The sequence below is a fragment of the Eulemur rufifrons genome, chromosome 7 (genome assembly GCF_041146395.1).
Source record: "Eulemur rufifrons isolate Redbay chromosome 7, OSU_ERuf_1, whole genome shotgun sequence".
NCBI classification, from domain to species: Eukaryota; Metazoa; Chordata; class Mammalia; order Primates; family Lemuridae; genus Eulemur; species Eulemur rufifrons.
Genome location: NC_090989.1, coordinates 266,770,836 through 266,784,982, shown reverse-complemented (window position 1 = coordinate 266,784,982; position 14,147 = coordinate 266,770,836). Strand labels below are relative to the sequence as shown.

General features: G+C 42.0%; 1 protein-coding gene across 1 annotated transcript in view; it reads right to left on the bottom strand.

Moving 5' to 3' along the window:
* Positions 1 to 14,147, bottom strand: part of SNX30 (sorting nexin family member 30) — a 106,992-nt gene that overhangs the window by 25,373 nt on the left and 67,472 nt on the right. Inside the window, exons 4-6 of the mRNA XM_069474563.1 lie at positions 8,848 to 9,006; positions 5,198 to 5,393; positions 3,535 to 3,734 (exon numbers count right to left, since the gene is read on the bottom strand). Coding sequence (XP_069330664.1) covers positions 3,535 to 3,734; positions 5,198 to 5,393; positions 8,848 to 9,006 — 555 coding nt within the window. The remainder of the gene's footprint in view (positions 1 to 3,534; positions 3,735 to 5,197; positions 5,394 to 8,847; positions 9,007 to 14,147) is intronic.

Genomic DNA, 14,147 nt, shown 5'->3' with positions numbered 1-14,147 from the left:
GTGACTGGTCAACAGGGAGTACAATTCTGTGGCCATGGAACAGAGAAGAGACTTACCCATAGGGTTATGTTTCTTCATCTCAAAAATGAGCAAATTACACAAGATGATCCCAAAGTCCTTCCAAGCTCAGAGAGGAACCCCACCCATAGCCCCAGCAGGAGACGGGTTCCTGAGCCCCCACACTTTCCCCACCCAGGGATCAACCCAGCCTCTCAACTATTTCAAGTTCCTAAGGCACAGGCCACCGACTCCAAATGAGGACAAAAATTCACCATTTGGTTCGCTCAAGGCCGTGACAACAGGAGTAGAGTGACGGAACATCACCACACCAGTAACCGCCCACCAAAGCAAAAACAGGACTTTCTCAGCTGGTGAAGAACGTGTCACAGTCAGGCTTTCAGCAACTCCTCTGCCCCATGTTTAGTTTCCATACTGAAGAGCAAAGCCTGCCCTGCTTATACCTCAAATATCAGAAAGTCATTTTGGAAATGGAATTATATGACTCTGTCAGAGGAATAAAATATAGTTAAGAATCCTTAAAGAGCAGCAGTGTGAACAGGTGGGGGAGCCACTTAGGACACATTCCCCTCCTGATGTCCTTTGTCCTGGCCACAAAGACCCTGACAATCCCATCACAGTCTTAGCTTTGCCATCAAGTCACTCCTGTCCTGCCCAGAACACTCCGCAGAGACGTTTTCCTGTTGCAAAGACCGGGAGGTCACCAGGTGACCTCATTCCTTACTAACTGGGCTTAGCTCAGCTCACCCTGGGGCAGAGCATGGGTTTCAGAGCTGCCAGCCAACACTGCCTGTTTTCCACCTCTTCCCCAGACAACACTGGGGACAATCCCATTCTCCCAGCCTGATTAACCTGATCGATATTTTTTCAGGTTCAGTAAACAAGAAACTCAATACATATGCCTCACACATGGGGTGAAGAAAGCAAGCAAACAAATGTTTCTTTGATGTATAACTTCAATTACTCACACATGCTTGTGTCTCTTGTGTTGTAATAAAGATGCCAGATAAATCCTTGCTATGTGACAATTTAAATCCTGCTTCAAACACAAATATATATTAAGTACTAACATACTTGTCATGTGCAAGAACAAAGAAATTTGTATTATAATATCCTAGTGTCATGTATGCACTGGGTTTTTACTCTGGCAAGGTTAGGAAGTGCTTTGATGAAGGGTGTGTCTATATAAGAGACAAATCCAGGGACATCCCAAGGATTGTAAAAATTTATTTTTGTTTACAAAAACAGATACTATTAACTTTCTAAGAAAAGTGAATATTCTAGTTTATTTTAAGCAAGTCAGGATGCCTCTCTATACTTGTTTCAGACACAGGATTAAAAATACAATATGCATATCTCAATTTTTTAAAGAAAAGGCAACGTGATGGAGGAGGATGAGCTGCAAATTTGGAGCCAGAAGTTTTGGTTTTCAGCCTCAGTTCCGATAATTACCAACAAAGCTGTCTCAGGCTAATGATCTCAAATCTGAGCTTTATCCAATCCCCATCACCACCACCATTATCATTTCCACCTTACAGATTAGGAAATTCATGCCATTTCCCTGATCATTGTGAGATCCAGACACAATCCTGTCTTTGAAAGTGTTTTATTAATATTATCACATGAGACTGTGGTTTGTTCTATCAGGAAGGAGCTCCACTTTCCATTGTCCACACTTTAATATGTATCAAGAGTCTTAGAATATTCACACCTGATGAAATGAGATGGAGTAATGCTGGGCACATGGGAGTTCATCATACTGTTCACTCTGCTTTTGTATATCCTTGAAGTTTTCCATAAAAAAGCATTTTTTTGTTTGTTTGTTTGTTTTTGTTTTTTGAGACACGGTCTTGCTCTATTGCCCGGGCTAGAGTACAGTGGCATCAGCATAGCTCACTGGAACCTCAAACTTCTGGGCTCAGGTGATCCTCCCACCTCAGCCTCCCAAGTAGCTGGGACTACAGATACACACCCTCTACAGCGGCTAATTTTTTTTTTTTTTTGGTAGAGATGGGGTCTTTGCTCTGGCTCAGGCTGGTCTTGAACTCCTGATCTTAAGTGATCCTCCTGCCTCATTCCCCCAAAATGCTAGGATTACAGGTATCAGCCACTGTATCTGGCCTCCATGATAAAGTTGTTTTTTTTTTTTTTTAACTTTTTATAACTAGTTGATTCGTTATTTTTCACTCCCCTTCTCAAGCTGTAAAATATTTTCACAGTTCTATGGCCTTTTTGGTTTTCCATTTTTACAGCCCAGTGTTGACTGACAGGTGTCTCTCTGGAGATTCAGGTCAGGCCCTGCCCAGGTCTTTCCTACTGGGATGCCCCAGACCTGCCCCAAAGACAGACTGGTAATTCAGGGGTCTCCTCTCTGAGAAACGGGAAGGGGGCTACTTGAAGACTGGGATGTTCAACACTGAGCTGCATATCTTTTCCTATTGGTCAGGAAGACTGACCCTTTCCTCTAGCTGGTGCCACCACCACAGGAGTCCCCAACAGCTGTGTTCCCCAACCCATCTATGTGTAGGCTGTGGAAGTTTCTGGTGTGGGCATCAAAAGTTCCTCTCTTTTGAACTTGTAGTTTCTCTTTTTTTCATTCATTGCTCCCAGACCAGAGACATTCTGACTCTTGTTCCTTCTATTCACCACCTGCCCCCTCTCTTTTTGTTTTGGTTAAAGTTTTCAAAATCTTAACCACTCTTTCTAAAGTTTCACAATGATATGCTCTGAGTTGGCTACTTTTTCATTCCTTTTGCTGGGCAATTACCATGTCATTTGAATCTGAAGACTTCTGTCTTCAGCTATGGGAGATTTTCTTTCCTTCTTTTTGTTTTTTAAAGACAGGATGTCACCCCGTTGCCTAGTCTGGAGTGCAGTGGTGTGATCACAGCTCCCTGCAGCCGCAAACTGGGCCAGATTTTCTTGTATTATTTCCTTTGCAATTTCCTTCCCTCCATATTCCCGGTCCTCTCAGGAACTCTTATCAGTCAGATGCTGAACCTTTGGGATTAATCCCCATGTCTCTTTTCTTTCACACTTTTGGTACTTTTGCATTTTTGTTCTATTTTGCCAACTACTTGTTTGTCTTACTTTAAGGTTTCCTCAACCTCATCTTCCCACTTTACTATTCAATTTTATTTCAGCAATCATATTTTAACTTCCAAGAGCTCTAATTTAATTATCCATTCTTTTTACGCAGCATCCTGTTCTTGTTTAGGAGATTTTATATCAACTTGAACTCCCAGAGAACACTGATAAGAATTTCTTCCCAAACTTTTTTTTTTTCCTTTAATTCACAAATTTAGTTTACCATGTGTTCTATTTATACATCCGTGATGTCAGTCCACATGTCTGATCCCACCCACCCAGGAAGAAGGAAACTTGTACCACATGCAAGTAGCCAACACTCCACTACTTTTTGGTAATGGAGTGGTAATTGGTAATGGTAATTACCAATTTTTGGTAATTACTATTACAAAGAAAGTACGTAAGTGCACGAGAAGCAAGCCAGCTTACCTTCATGGAGTCAGAATATAAAATATATTCCCTGAGCACAGGTAGAAAGTCTTCAGTCATATCATCCGTCAGCTCTTCCAAGGCCGTAGAGCAGTTGCCAATGCAACCCGACACGCCCTCCAGGGGTTCAGCCAGCTCGCCCTCCAGTGCGCTCCATGTGGAGTACACAGGCCCGTACTCTCTCAGCTCCACAAGGTACTCTAAACAGGGACGAGAAACCAATTGAAATCTGCCTGGGCAGCAATCACTGGTATTACTGACTCCGTAATCACCACAGCCAAGAGCACTCTATGTTAAGTTTTGTTTCCTCGGGTGTTCACTCAACTGAGCACGCTCTTCTTTAAACATACCACTGTTTCTAACATAATTTTTATAATTTTAAAACCGCTAAAAGCCGACGTTACCGCTGACATCGGAACATCAGTCCATTCCGCCCCATAATGGGAAGGCCATGTCTCTGGGTAACACGCACCACGATGCCTTCTGGGGAAAAGTGGCAGGAGCCACATCCGCCAAACATCTTTCCAAATAATCACTCCCCTACCCCACACTGTAAAGCAGTATTTTCATAGGCAATGGGGGCAAAGTTTCATACAGGTTTAGGGAGATGTTTTTAAAGGAAAAGAAATCAGTGACAATGGAAAAACAATGGAATTTTAGGAAACATTTTGACATAGGAGATGTGGTCTTACACCGACAGACGCACTCTCTCACTCAGTGGTCATGCCAACACATTGGTCCCACCAGAATTTATTCCACACGATCCCCAGGTGCAGACGGTGCCCAAAGCCATCTCTAAAACCTATGGACCCCACATGTGCATCAGTGGATAAAGGAAAGGGAGCAAGAACAGGAAACAAGGAAAAATGTTGATTTTTGTTCCCTCTACAAAGAAAACCTGGTCCATCATCGTTTGTCACCAGGATTCTTGCCATTACAACAGAAAGTTGTTGCCCTTGTTTAGTAACCACTGAAAGGCAGCTGCTGGAGAAGCCTTTCCAAGGTGTCTCATATGCCGGCATGATTATTAACACTGTTTGGGTCTGTCTGGCCTACACGTATGTAAGGGCACAAAAGACCCCAACATTCTGGGATGTGGCCATGAGAGGGTGGGAAGCAAGTGGTGGCCACAACCAGGAAGGACAAGCACAAGCCCCGGCAACTCCCCAGCTCAGGAGTGGGCTTGAAACGAACCAGGGGTGGGGTGAGTGAGTCAACCTCAAGTCTAAAGCCTTGTTAGGGTCATAACCTTGGCAAATGCAGGTCACCATGCTGCCCTTTTGAACCACCATGCTGCCCTTTTCTGCCAGAAAAGACAGCTAAGTTTTTTAAAATTATCATTACTATGAACAAAGGGCAGATGGGTCCATGTCTCCACTTTTAAAGCTAAAGTTAAGAGAGATAAAGGAGGAAAGGCCTGGAGTGGTTGTTTGCTGTGGGGAAAGCAAACACAAGGCTGGGATGCAGGACAAAGGATGGAGTGAAAAATTACATTCCAGTCACAACTAGCTCCTCCTGCTTGTATTTACTTATTTTACAAGTAAAATATGGCCTAGTTCTGTCACTCCAACACTTCTGAGGTTTGATTCTGCTCAGCACACATGAACGCCACTTCTGCCACTGTGGTCGCAGAGTGTAATGGAGATCTCAACACAGAGCTCACCTATTTCTTCTTTGATGATCCGCTGGGCTATTCGATCAATGGTCCCCAGTTTGAGAGCAAACGTGTCTAAGTAATCACCTATGGCTGCAAACTCAAGAGGCCGAGTCCTCAGCTTGTAGCCGCCGGTGACGTGCTTGACTGACTCGCCCACTCTGGTCAGCAATGCCATCCCCTGCTTCTTGTAGCTGTTCAGGTCCTGAGGGTGACACATGAACAGACCCAAAGCGCTCAATCACTCGCACGGCCAGGACTAAGTGAACCAACTCCTAAAGGCAGCTTCTATTTGGAAATGGAGGACTTAGAGAACGAGGAGCTGAGTTAGGGGAGCTAACTCATACACACAAGGCTTCCCTCCTTGACACTGTAACCACCAGACCTCACTGTTCACCCCCAGATCCCTCTCAACAGAGCCAGACTCTGATCCTTTCATTGCGTTCATCACCTGAGCTCCTTTAAACATGACACTGTTTCTAACATAATTTTTTAAACCTCTGTCTAAAAAAGTATCCCTCTCTCCCATACAAATCACCCTCTGTTATCTTTAGGAGCAAAACTGAACAGCTGAGGTTCAGATATTCATCCACTCATTTATTAACATTTATATCCCAACTAGAGCCATCTAAGGAGAGTTTAGGGTGAAAAGCAGGAAACAGCAACAGAAAAAGCACTGCTAAAAAACTCAGGCCAAGGACAGATGCTGTAAACAACAGAACATTTTAACTCTGAATTTCTTGTAGGTCAAGGCAAAAACGGGAAATATGTTAAGTTTCATAACCCACTATACCTAATTTAAAAGCATATTAGCCTGCCAGGTAAAACAAACTTCTTGCTATCATTAAACCCTAAGGGGAGTCTATAGTGTCTTCAGATAGTCCTTTGTCATTTGCTGAAATGGCACCTTCAAAAATGGTTTCACAGAAGATGCAGGTGTCTGTTCCTCATATCCACCCTCAATACAAACAGAATGTTATTAACGTTGTTAATCACAAGGAGCCTGCATTTCAGATGTAATAATTCCCAGCCCGAGAAGGGCATGTGTACAGGGAGATACGGGAACGTGGGACAAGGCTATAGCTTTCTGGTGACCTGGGCTGAGGCAGGCGGGGAGCAGAGAACGTGGGATTCATGGTTAACACAGCTGTCTGACAGCCCCTGCTCATTCGATACACACTCTCAGGCTGATGTCACCACAGTATCTGAAACGCAGGCTCCTTGTGACTTCACTCCCGTCTTCATGCAGCCCAGGCCTTCATTTCTGCCCAGTTCTACCCTTTTGTATCCACACTTCCACCCAACCAAGGCCTCTGCCCTATCAATTGTCCCCTCTCCTGTCTATACCTTCAATTTCTAACCCTTCAGCATGTGAGATACACCCAAGGCTCATCCATCTTAAAACAGCGGCCATCCCCTCTAGCCATCTCCACCTCCTCCTTCCGTTCAGAGTCAGGCTGCCTGCGAGACTGTCCTAGAGACTCCATCTCCCCCGCTGACCTACCACACTCTAGTCAAGAAACATTCCTCAAAGGCACCAGGCCGGCATAAGACCACAACTGAAACCTCAGGGTTCTTGGAATTGCTTCTGCAGACAATATTTTTTAGAGTGGGGCTAGATTCAAATTGGCTCATTGGACTGTGTAAGCTCTAGCAGAGCTTTGAAAGGGTGTCACCAGTTAATCGAGGTAATTAACATGTTGAATAAAGTCATCTGGTAGTATCTATCCGATTGCTGCACCCATTTGGCCAAAGATAAACACGCTGACTTGAACACAGTTGATATTGACGTTCCTCCACTTCTCCCAGCATTACTGGCTTTTTCTTAAGGATGCTGCCAGTTTGTGATAAGCTCACACAATCATGAGGAAAAGGAAGAGCGTCTCTGCGTTCCCTATGGCAGAACACGTGAGTGCAAGACCAAGGTATTCAAGGTACGTCAAAGGAAAAGACGGGGGAGCCGGAGGAGGGAAATAGGGAGCTGTTGTTTGATGGGTATAGATTTTCAGATTTGCAAGATGAGAAAGTTCTGGAGATCAGTTACAAAACAACATGAATGTACTTAACACACTACTGAACTATACACTTAGAAACGGTTGAGATGGTAAATTTTACGTTACGTGTACCTTATCACAATGTAAAAGATTTTTTTTTTAAACGATAGGGCTTATTTAGCACATTTAGCTCAGCAAGTAATACTGAACTAGGGCTAGGATGTGTTCTGTTTAAAGTCACCTCTTCCGTATTCACTCACATGAAGTCAAATTTTGATTTAGACACTGAAAGACCTTCTATATTTTTAAAAATCATTTTCATACTGCTTGGCCCACAGATAAATCAATCTCTCACACACTCACACTCTCTCTCTCCTACTGGTTCTTCATACAGATCCTAATGACCAGGGTCCAAGCTTTTCCCGCCTTTTCTTCCTTGTTCAGTAAAGATGCGTGAGCTTGAGGCCTTTCTGGACAACGAATCTTGGGTGAGAAAGTCAGCTGCACTTTTGGAGAACAGGATGGACTTGACTTTAAGGGGACAAAACTATACCTGAGGATTAGCTCACCAGGAAATACTTGTTTTTTAAAGTATTCAAGTTCAACTTGTGGAGGAAAACGCCACTGGGAAAAAGAGACAATGAATGGGAAAGTCATCAATGAGGCTAAATGCCAACTGAGGTCATAAAACAAAAGACTTTGCCATGTGGTTTCCACCGAGTACAGAATGGCACTCTCTCTAAAGTCTTTAATATCGACTGATGTTATCTGTAAATAGCTCTCAATTTTGCAATTATGAAAACGAAAACTAGAAAGCATCTGGACCTCAATACCCTTAGCAACATGGAATGTATTACTTATGGCCCGAACATGGAAACATGATACCTGAGCCCAAACAGATGGGGCTGGAAGGAAGCTAGCAGGAGAGTCTGAGCATATGACTCCATTTCTGCAGACAAGGAGAGTGGAGCACCTCAGGTTTTCTGGCCAATTCTGCCAACAGGGAAGTGCAGAGAAAAGCTAATGAACAACCCAACTGAGTCGGAATTAATAGAGTCTGGTGACTGCGTAGGACCCAAATGTCTTCCAAATGCTTGGAAAATGCCCACCTGGTAAGAACATGGCTGAAGGCAGTAAGGGTCAGGCAGTCTGATACAGGGAGAAAGTGTGCCCTCAGGAGCTACAAAGACCCAATTTCAAATCCTAGTGATGCCACTCGAACAAGTATAAATTTCCTGAACTCCAGTTTCCTTGTCTGTAAAATGAGGCTATGAAAAATCACTTAGAGGGCTCTTGTGAAGAACAAACACCCTTACCAAACAATAAATGTTCATTCCCTTCCGTGCCCACTGTTGGTCAGACTGGCCTCACCCGATAATACTGCCAAGAAGTGTTTAAGGAAACACTTATCTCTGCTTTTGGCAAGTGAAAATATTCTAACTTTCTCTGCTGCTGCAAAGGGCGGTGCGGGTGTGGGAGGGATCTCTTGAATTCTAATACAAAAACCAGGCTAATGTAAACGGGCACCAAAAAATAGAGCAATTTTATGACACCTGCTATAGTGGACCATTCATGAAGGTGGCTTGTGAGAGATCAAAACAGCTTTTAAGAAACAGCCCCAAGAACGATAATTTGGGGGAGGAATATGCAAAATTCTGTGCTTACCTTAGCAGTAAGGAAAACATTAAAGTGCTCATTGAAGGAGAGCACAGGATGATCCGTAATTCTTTTCAGGAATTTATCCAAAGCTTTTCTTCTGGTCTCCACAAACTCTTCTGAAAAACGATCCACAACACCTTTCACCACAAACTTCTCAGGAAGCGGCTACGAAGACATGAAGAAAAAAATCAGAGTAATTGATGAGATGGTGCAGGGACAACCAGCCAGGCTAGCAAACAGATCCTATTACCTGTGTGTCCAAGAACAGTATTTCTTGATCAGTCAGATCTTTATATAGTCAGCAATATAAAGATTTCCAAAAAATATAGTTGGAGTAAAATTACTACTGCCCTGTCAATTTTATACAGCAAAGAATAAAACACTATAGCATAGTCCCTGAAATACAGAAAAGTTAATGTTTAGTATAGTTATCTTTACATTGCTTAATGTAAGAGGGCTGTCCGGGAAGTATCCAGCCATTGTTGATATAATGGGAACGGTTACATGGCTGGACATTTTCCAGACAGCCTTTGTATACATGATAGAATGGGAAAGTTATGGCAAGATAAGCAAGATAGTCTAAAGGAGTCTAAGGGAAGAAGGCAGAACACATGAACCACACAAAAATTCATTTAATTATCTTAAGATTTTACTCTCAGTTCCAGGGGTAAAAGAATTTGGTGAATGAAGAAATAAGAACACTAGGCAAATTCATGTATCCAAAAAAATACCCTTTCTAAGCCAATTTTTTGGTTCAGGTTCATACTTAAAAATCCCTTAAAATATAATTTCCCTTACTCCCCTTACTCAAATTTCTGTCACGCTTACTTTGAATAGATAATTGTGGGCAATTTAAAACTACCTGCCTACCAAGGGATCTTTGAGCTTTAACCTATTCCACACTAGCTTGATCAAATGTTTGATTAAAAGGTCTTCTACCTTACTACTACCACAGGCAAAGAGAGTATCTTCTATGCATAATTTTTAAATATTTGAATTATGAAATATTAAAAGACAATTTACATTAAAAATGGGCAAATGATCTGATAGATATTTCTCCAAATAATATATACAAATGGCCAAACAAGCACATGAAAAGATGCTCAACATCATTAATCATTAGGGAAGTGCAAACCAAAATAATAATGAGATATCACTGGGATGATCATCATTTTAAAAAAAAGAACAAGTGTTGGTGAGGATGTGGAGAAACTGGAACCCTTACACATCACCCGGGGGAATGTAAAATGCACAACCACTGTGGAAAACACTTTGGCGGTTCCTCAATAAGTTAAATATAGAATTATCGTGTGACTTAACAATTCTGTTCATAGATACAGGATCAAAAGAATTGCAATCAGGTGCTCAAACAAAAACTTATACACAAATGGTCATAGCAGCCCTATTCACAGGGGCCAAAATGTAGAAATAATCCAATGTCTGTGGACAGGTGAATGGATAAACAAAACATGGTATATCCATTACGTAAAAAGGAATTAATCACTGAAACATGCTACATCGTGGACAAACCCTGAAAACATATGATAAATGAAAGAAGTCAGATACAAAAGGCCATATATTATATGATTGCATTTATACAAAATGTGTAGAATAGGCAAATCCATAGACAGAAAGCAGATTAATGGTTGCCAGGAGTTGGAGAGAGGGGAGAAAGGAGAAGTGACCACTTCATGGGTATAAGGTGTTCTTCTGGGATGATAAAAAACTTCTGAAACTCTTCAGGAGGTGGTGATAGTTGCACAACATCCTGAATGTACCTGATACCACTGAACTGCAGACTTTAATATGGTCAAAATGGTAAACTTTATGCTTTTTACACAATAAAAGAAGAATATATTATGTATCTCTAAGTCATAAAGCATAACAATAACACAATAAAAGAAGAATATATTATGTATCTCTAAGTCATAAAGCATAACAATAACGCCAGCACCCATGCATCTACCACTCAACTCAACAGAACAGCACCACTGACAAAGCGCCCTGTCAGCAGACCCCGATCAGATCTCCACTCTTCCCCACCCTGCAGGCGGGAAGCACAATCCTCAACTTTCTGTTCATTGCTCCCTATACTTTACAGTTTTAAAATAATATTGTTTGTTGAACTTGCCTTTGAACTTCATGAAAAACAGAACTACGGTGATGCATCACTTAATGACAAGGATACATTCTGAGAAATGCATCCCTAGGTGATTTCGTTGTGGTGCAGATATCATAGAGAGTACTTCACAAGCCGAGATGGTATAGCCCACTACACACCTAGGCTACGTGGTACAGCCTATGGCTCCTAGGCCACTGATTCATACCACATTAGTGTACTGAATACTGTAGGCAATTCTAACACAACAATAAGTATTTGTGTATCTAAACATATAAGAGCTACAATAAAAATATGGTATTATGGGACCACCATCATATACGAGGTCCACTGTTGACTGAAGCAACATTACATGGCGCATGCCTGTATACTTTTGTCACTCAACACTAGCTTTCTCTACCTATACACACTGATGCACGTTAAACCACAGGAGAATCATTTTACTGCTCCATAGTCTCATGTTATATAATGACCATATGACAATGTGTCCATCTACTCTCTTGACCATGTACACATGTGAATGGTTTACAAGTTTGTGGCACTACTAACCATGCTGCTGTGAACACTCTTGCAGGTGCACGTATGCAAGTCTCTTTATGGAATAAACAAGGAGAGGATGGCCAAGTAGGTCTACCAAGGCAATCACATTTTTGCTTTAATATATTAAGGAGTAAATTAACATATTTTCTAGTGTTAAACCAACCTAATAGTTCAAGTTCAAAGTAGCAGGAAACTAAACACAAGCATTTAAGTCTACAACCTCCTCAAATATGGCAGCAAAGAGAGTTATTTTTCTTTTAAATTATAAACTCTGCAGGACAAAAGAAACCAGAAATAAGACACAGCAACAAGGACTAGTGGACTTAGCCAACCCAAAAAAGTGAAATACTAAGCCATGTGGAGTAGGAAAACCAGGAAGGAACCTAGATTTGTAACACAAAACCTTTAAAAGATTGAGGAATTGGAAACACTAGCACCCCTGGAAATGAAGTGCCTGGGATATGAGGGAATTCAACAGCCTCAACTTGAAAGAGCTTTAGAAAGTCAGCATGTTTTAGGTCTCAAGAGTAAAGATTCTGATGCTGTGCTTCCTGGGTTTATCTTTCACCTCTGCCACCTACCAGCTGTTTGTCTTTGGTCAAATTTTATAATCTCTTGGTACCTTGGTTTCCTTATCTTTAAAAAAAAGATAATAGCACCAACGTCATGGGGTTTTGTGAAGATTAAATTAGCTAATAAGCTGAAAGTGCTTTGAATGATTCCTACCACAGAGTTAACACTCGAAAGTGTGGGTGCTTTTGTTCTAGTAGTTGCAGCAGCTTCAGGGGACTTCTAATCTTCAAGGAGATCAAGTGTTCATTTAAACCTTGAGAGGGTGGGAGTGTTGAGAGAAGAGGCTAAGAATACTGGGGGATTTCTTTGTAACAGAGCAAGAATTGTCAATGGCATGGTGGAAAGGTTTAGAAATGAAAGAAGAGAGGGGAACAGAGTCAGGAATAAAATCACAGAGCCAAAGCTGACACCCATACGAGCTTACGCTTGAGTAGAATATTGGCCACATGACACTGAGTCAGATGTACAGGTCACCCAGCCCAACGTTCTGGCCCAGTCAAAAGCACCAGAGAAGCTTTCTTAAGAGGGTATAGTTAGGATAATTCCTTAGGATAACTCATTTATTCTGGTCAGTTCTCTCCCATTCCTTTAGGCAGCCATTCTCACACCGCAACTTTTCATGCTAAGCAGATTACCATCTGAAGTAGGAACCAGGTGTAAGAACAGCACATGGAAGGAAGTTCCCTAACCATTTGGCTTCCTTCATAGAAGCCCATCTACTATGCATCCCCCTCACCTCCTTCTGCAGGTCCCTGTGGACAATATACCCCTCCCAAAGCTAACTGTTTCATCTGTGTCCTTGACCCATTCGTTCACTATGGTGTACCTGTTATCAATTAATTATATCTTCTCTTCCCTGCATATTCAACATCTCCTACTTATCCAGCTCTATGCCCAGAATCTACAAAAATATGGTTTTTCTACCTGAAAATAATGAATCCAACCATGCCTTGACCTTACATTCTTCTTCTCCACTCTCTTTCCTGGCTCATTCAACCTTTTTGAAAGGAGTCATTTATCTTGATTTCCACTCTTTCCATTGATTTCTCAACCCCTTACCTCTCCCCCACCCCCAGAACAAAACTGGCTTTGACTACTCTTTAATGCTGTGTTTCCCTGCCCCATCCACACCCAATGCAGAAACTTCTCCTTTAAAGATGATCGCCAAGGACTTTCTAATTATCAAGTCCAGTGGGTAATTTTGCTCTTATCTTATGAGTCCCACATACTCTCATTTGTTTCTCCCGAAGAGGACTTTGGAGGAAGACCTAGCAAGCAAGTAAGCGGTTAGATGTGCTCCACTGAACACAGCCAATGACCTCCTAGAACAGTTGTCCATTCTTCAGACTTAGTACATTAAACTTACGTAATGAATTGGGGGAACTTGCTATTTAAAGGAACCCTGGGGTGAATCCTTCTGCAGAGAGAATTTCCTTCGGTAAAAAGATTATTCCCAAATGCACGTGGCTTTGGAAATTTGTTTCTTCCTATTTCAAGCTTCCTTAATGGGACATACCTATACTCTCAGTCTCACCTTTAGGATGTTTATGCAGAGGAATCTAGGTTGCTAGCGGAATCAAGTGCATCAATAGTCTGTAAATTAGATCATGCAAATGAAAAGCTCAACATAGCTGTAAACACAGAATAGATGTCTAATGAATGCCAGGTATTTTTGTTAATTTTTATTATTTTTCTTTTTTTTTCTTTCTTTTTTTTTTTTTTTTTTTGAGACAGAGTCTTGCTCTGTTGCCCGGGCTAGAGTGAGTGCCATGGCGTCAGCCTAGCTCACAGCAACCTCAAACTCCTGGGCTCAAGCAATCCTTCTGCCTCAGCCTCCCAAGTAGCTGGGACTACAGGCATGTGCCACCATGACCGGCTCATTTTTTCTATATATATTTTTAGTTGTCCATATAATTTCTTTCTATTTTTAGTAGAGACGGGGTCTCGCTCTTGCTCAGGCTGGTCTCGAACTCCTGACCTCCAGCGATCCACCCGCCTCGGCCTCCCAGAGTGCTAGGATTACAGGCGTGAGCCACCACGCCCGGCCTATTTTTGTTAATTTTTAAACACTGAG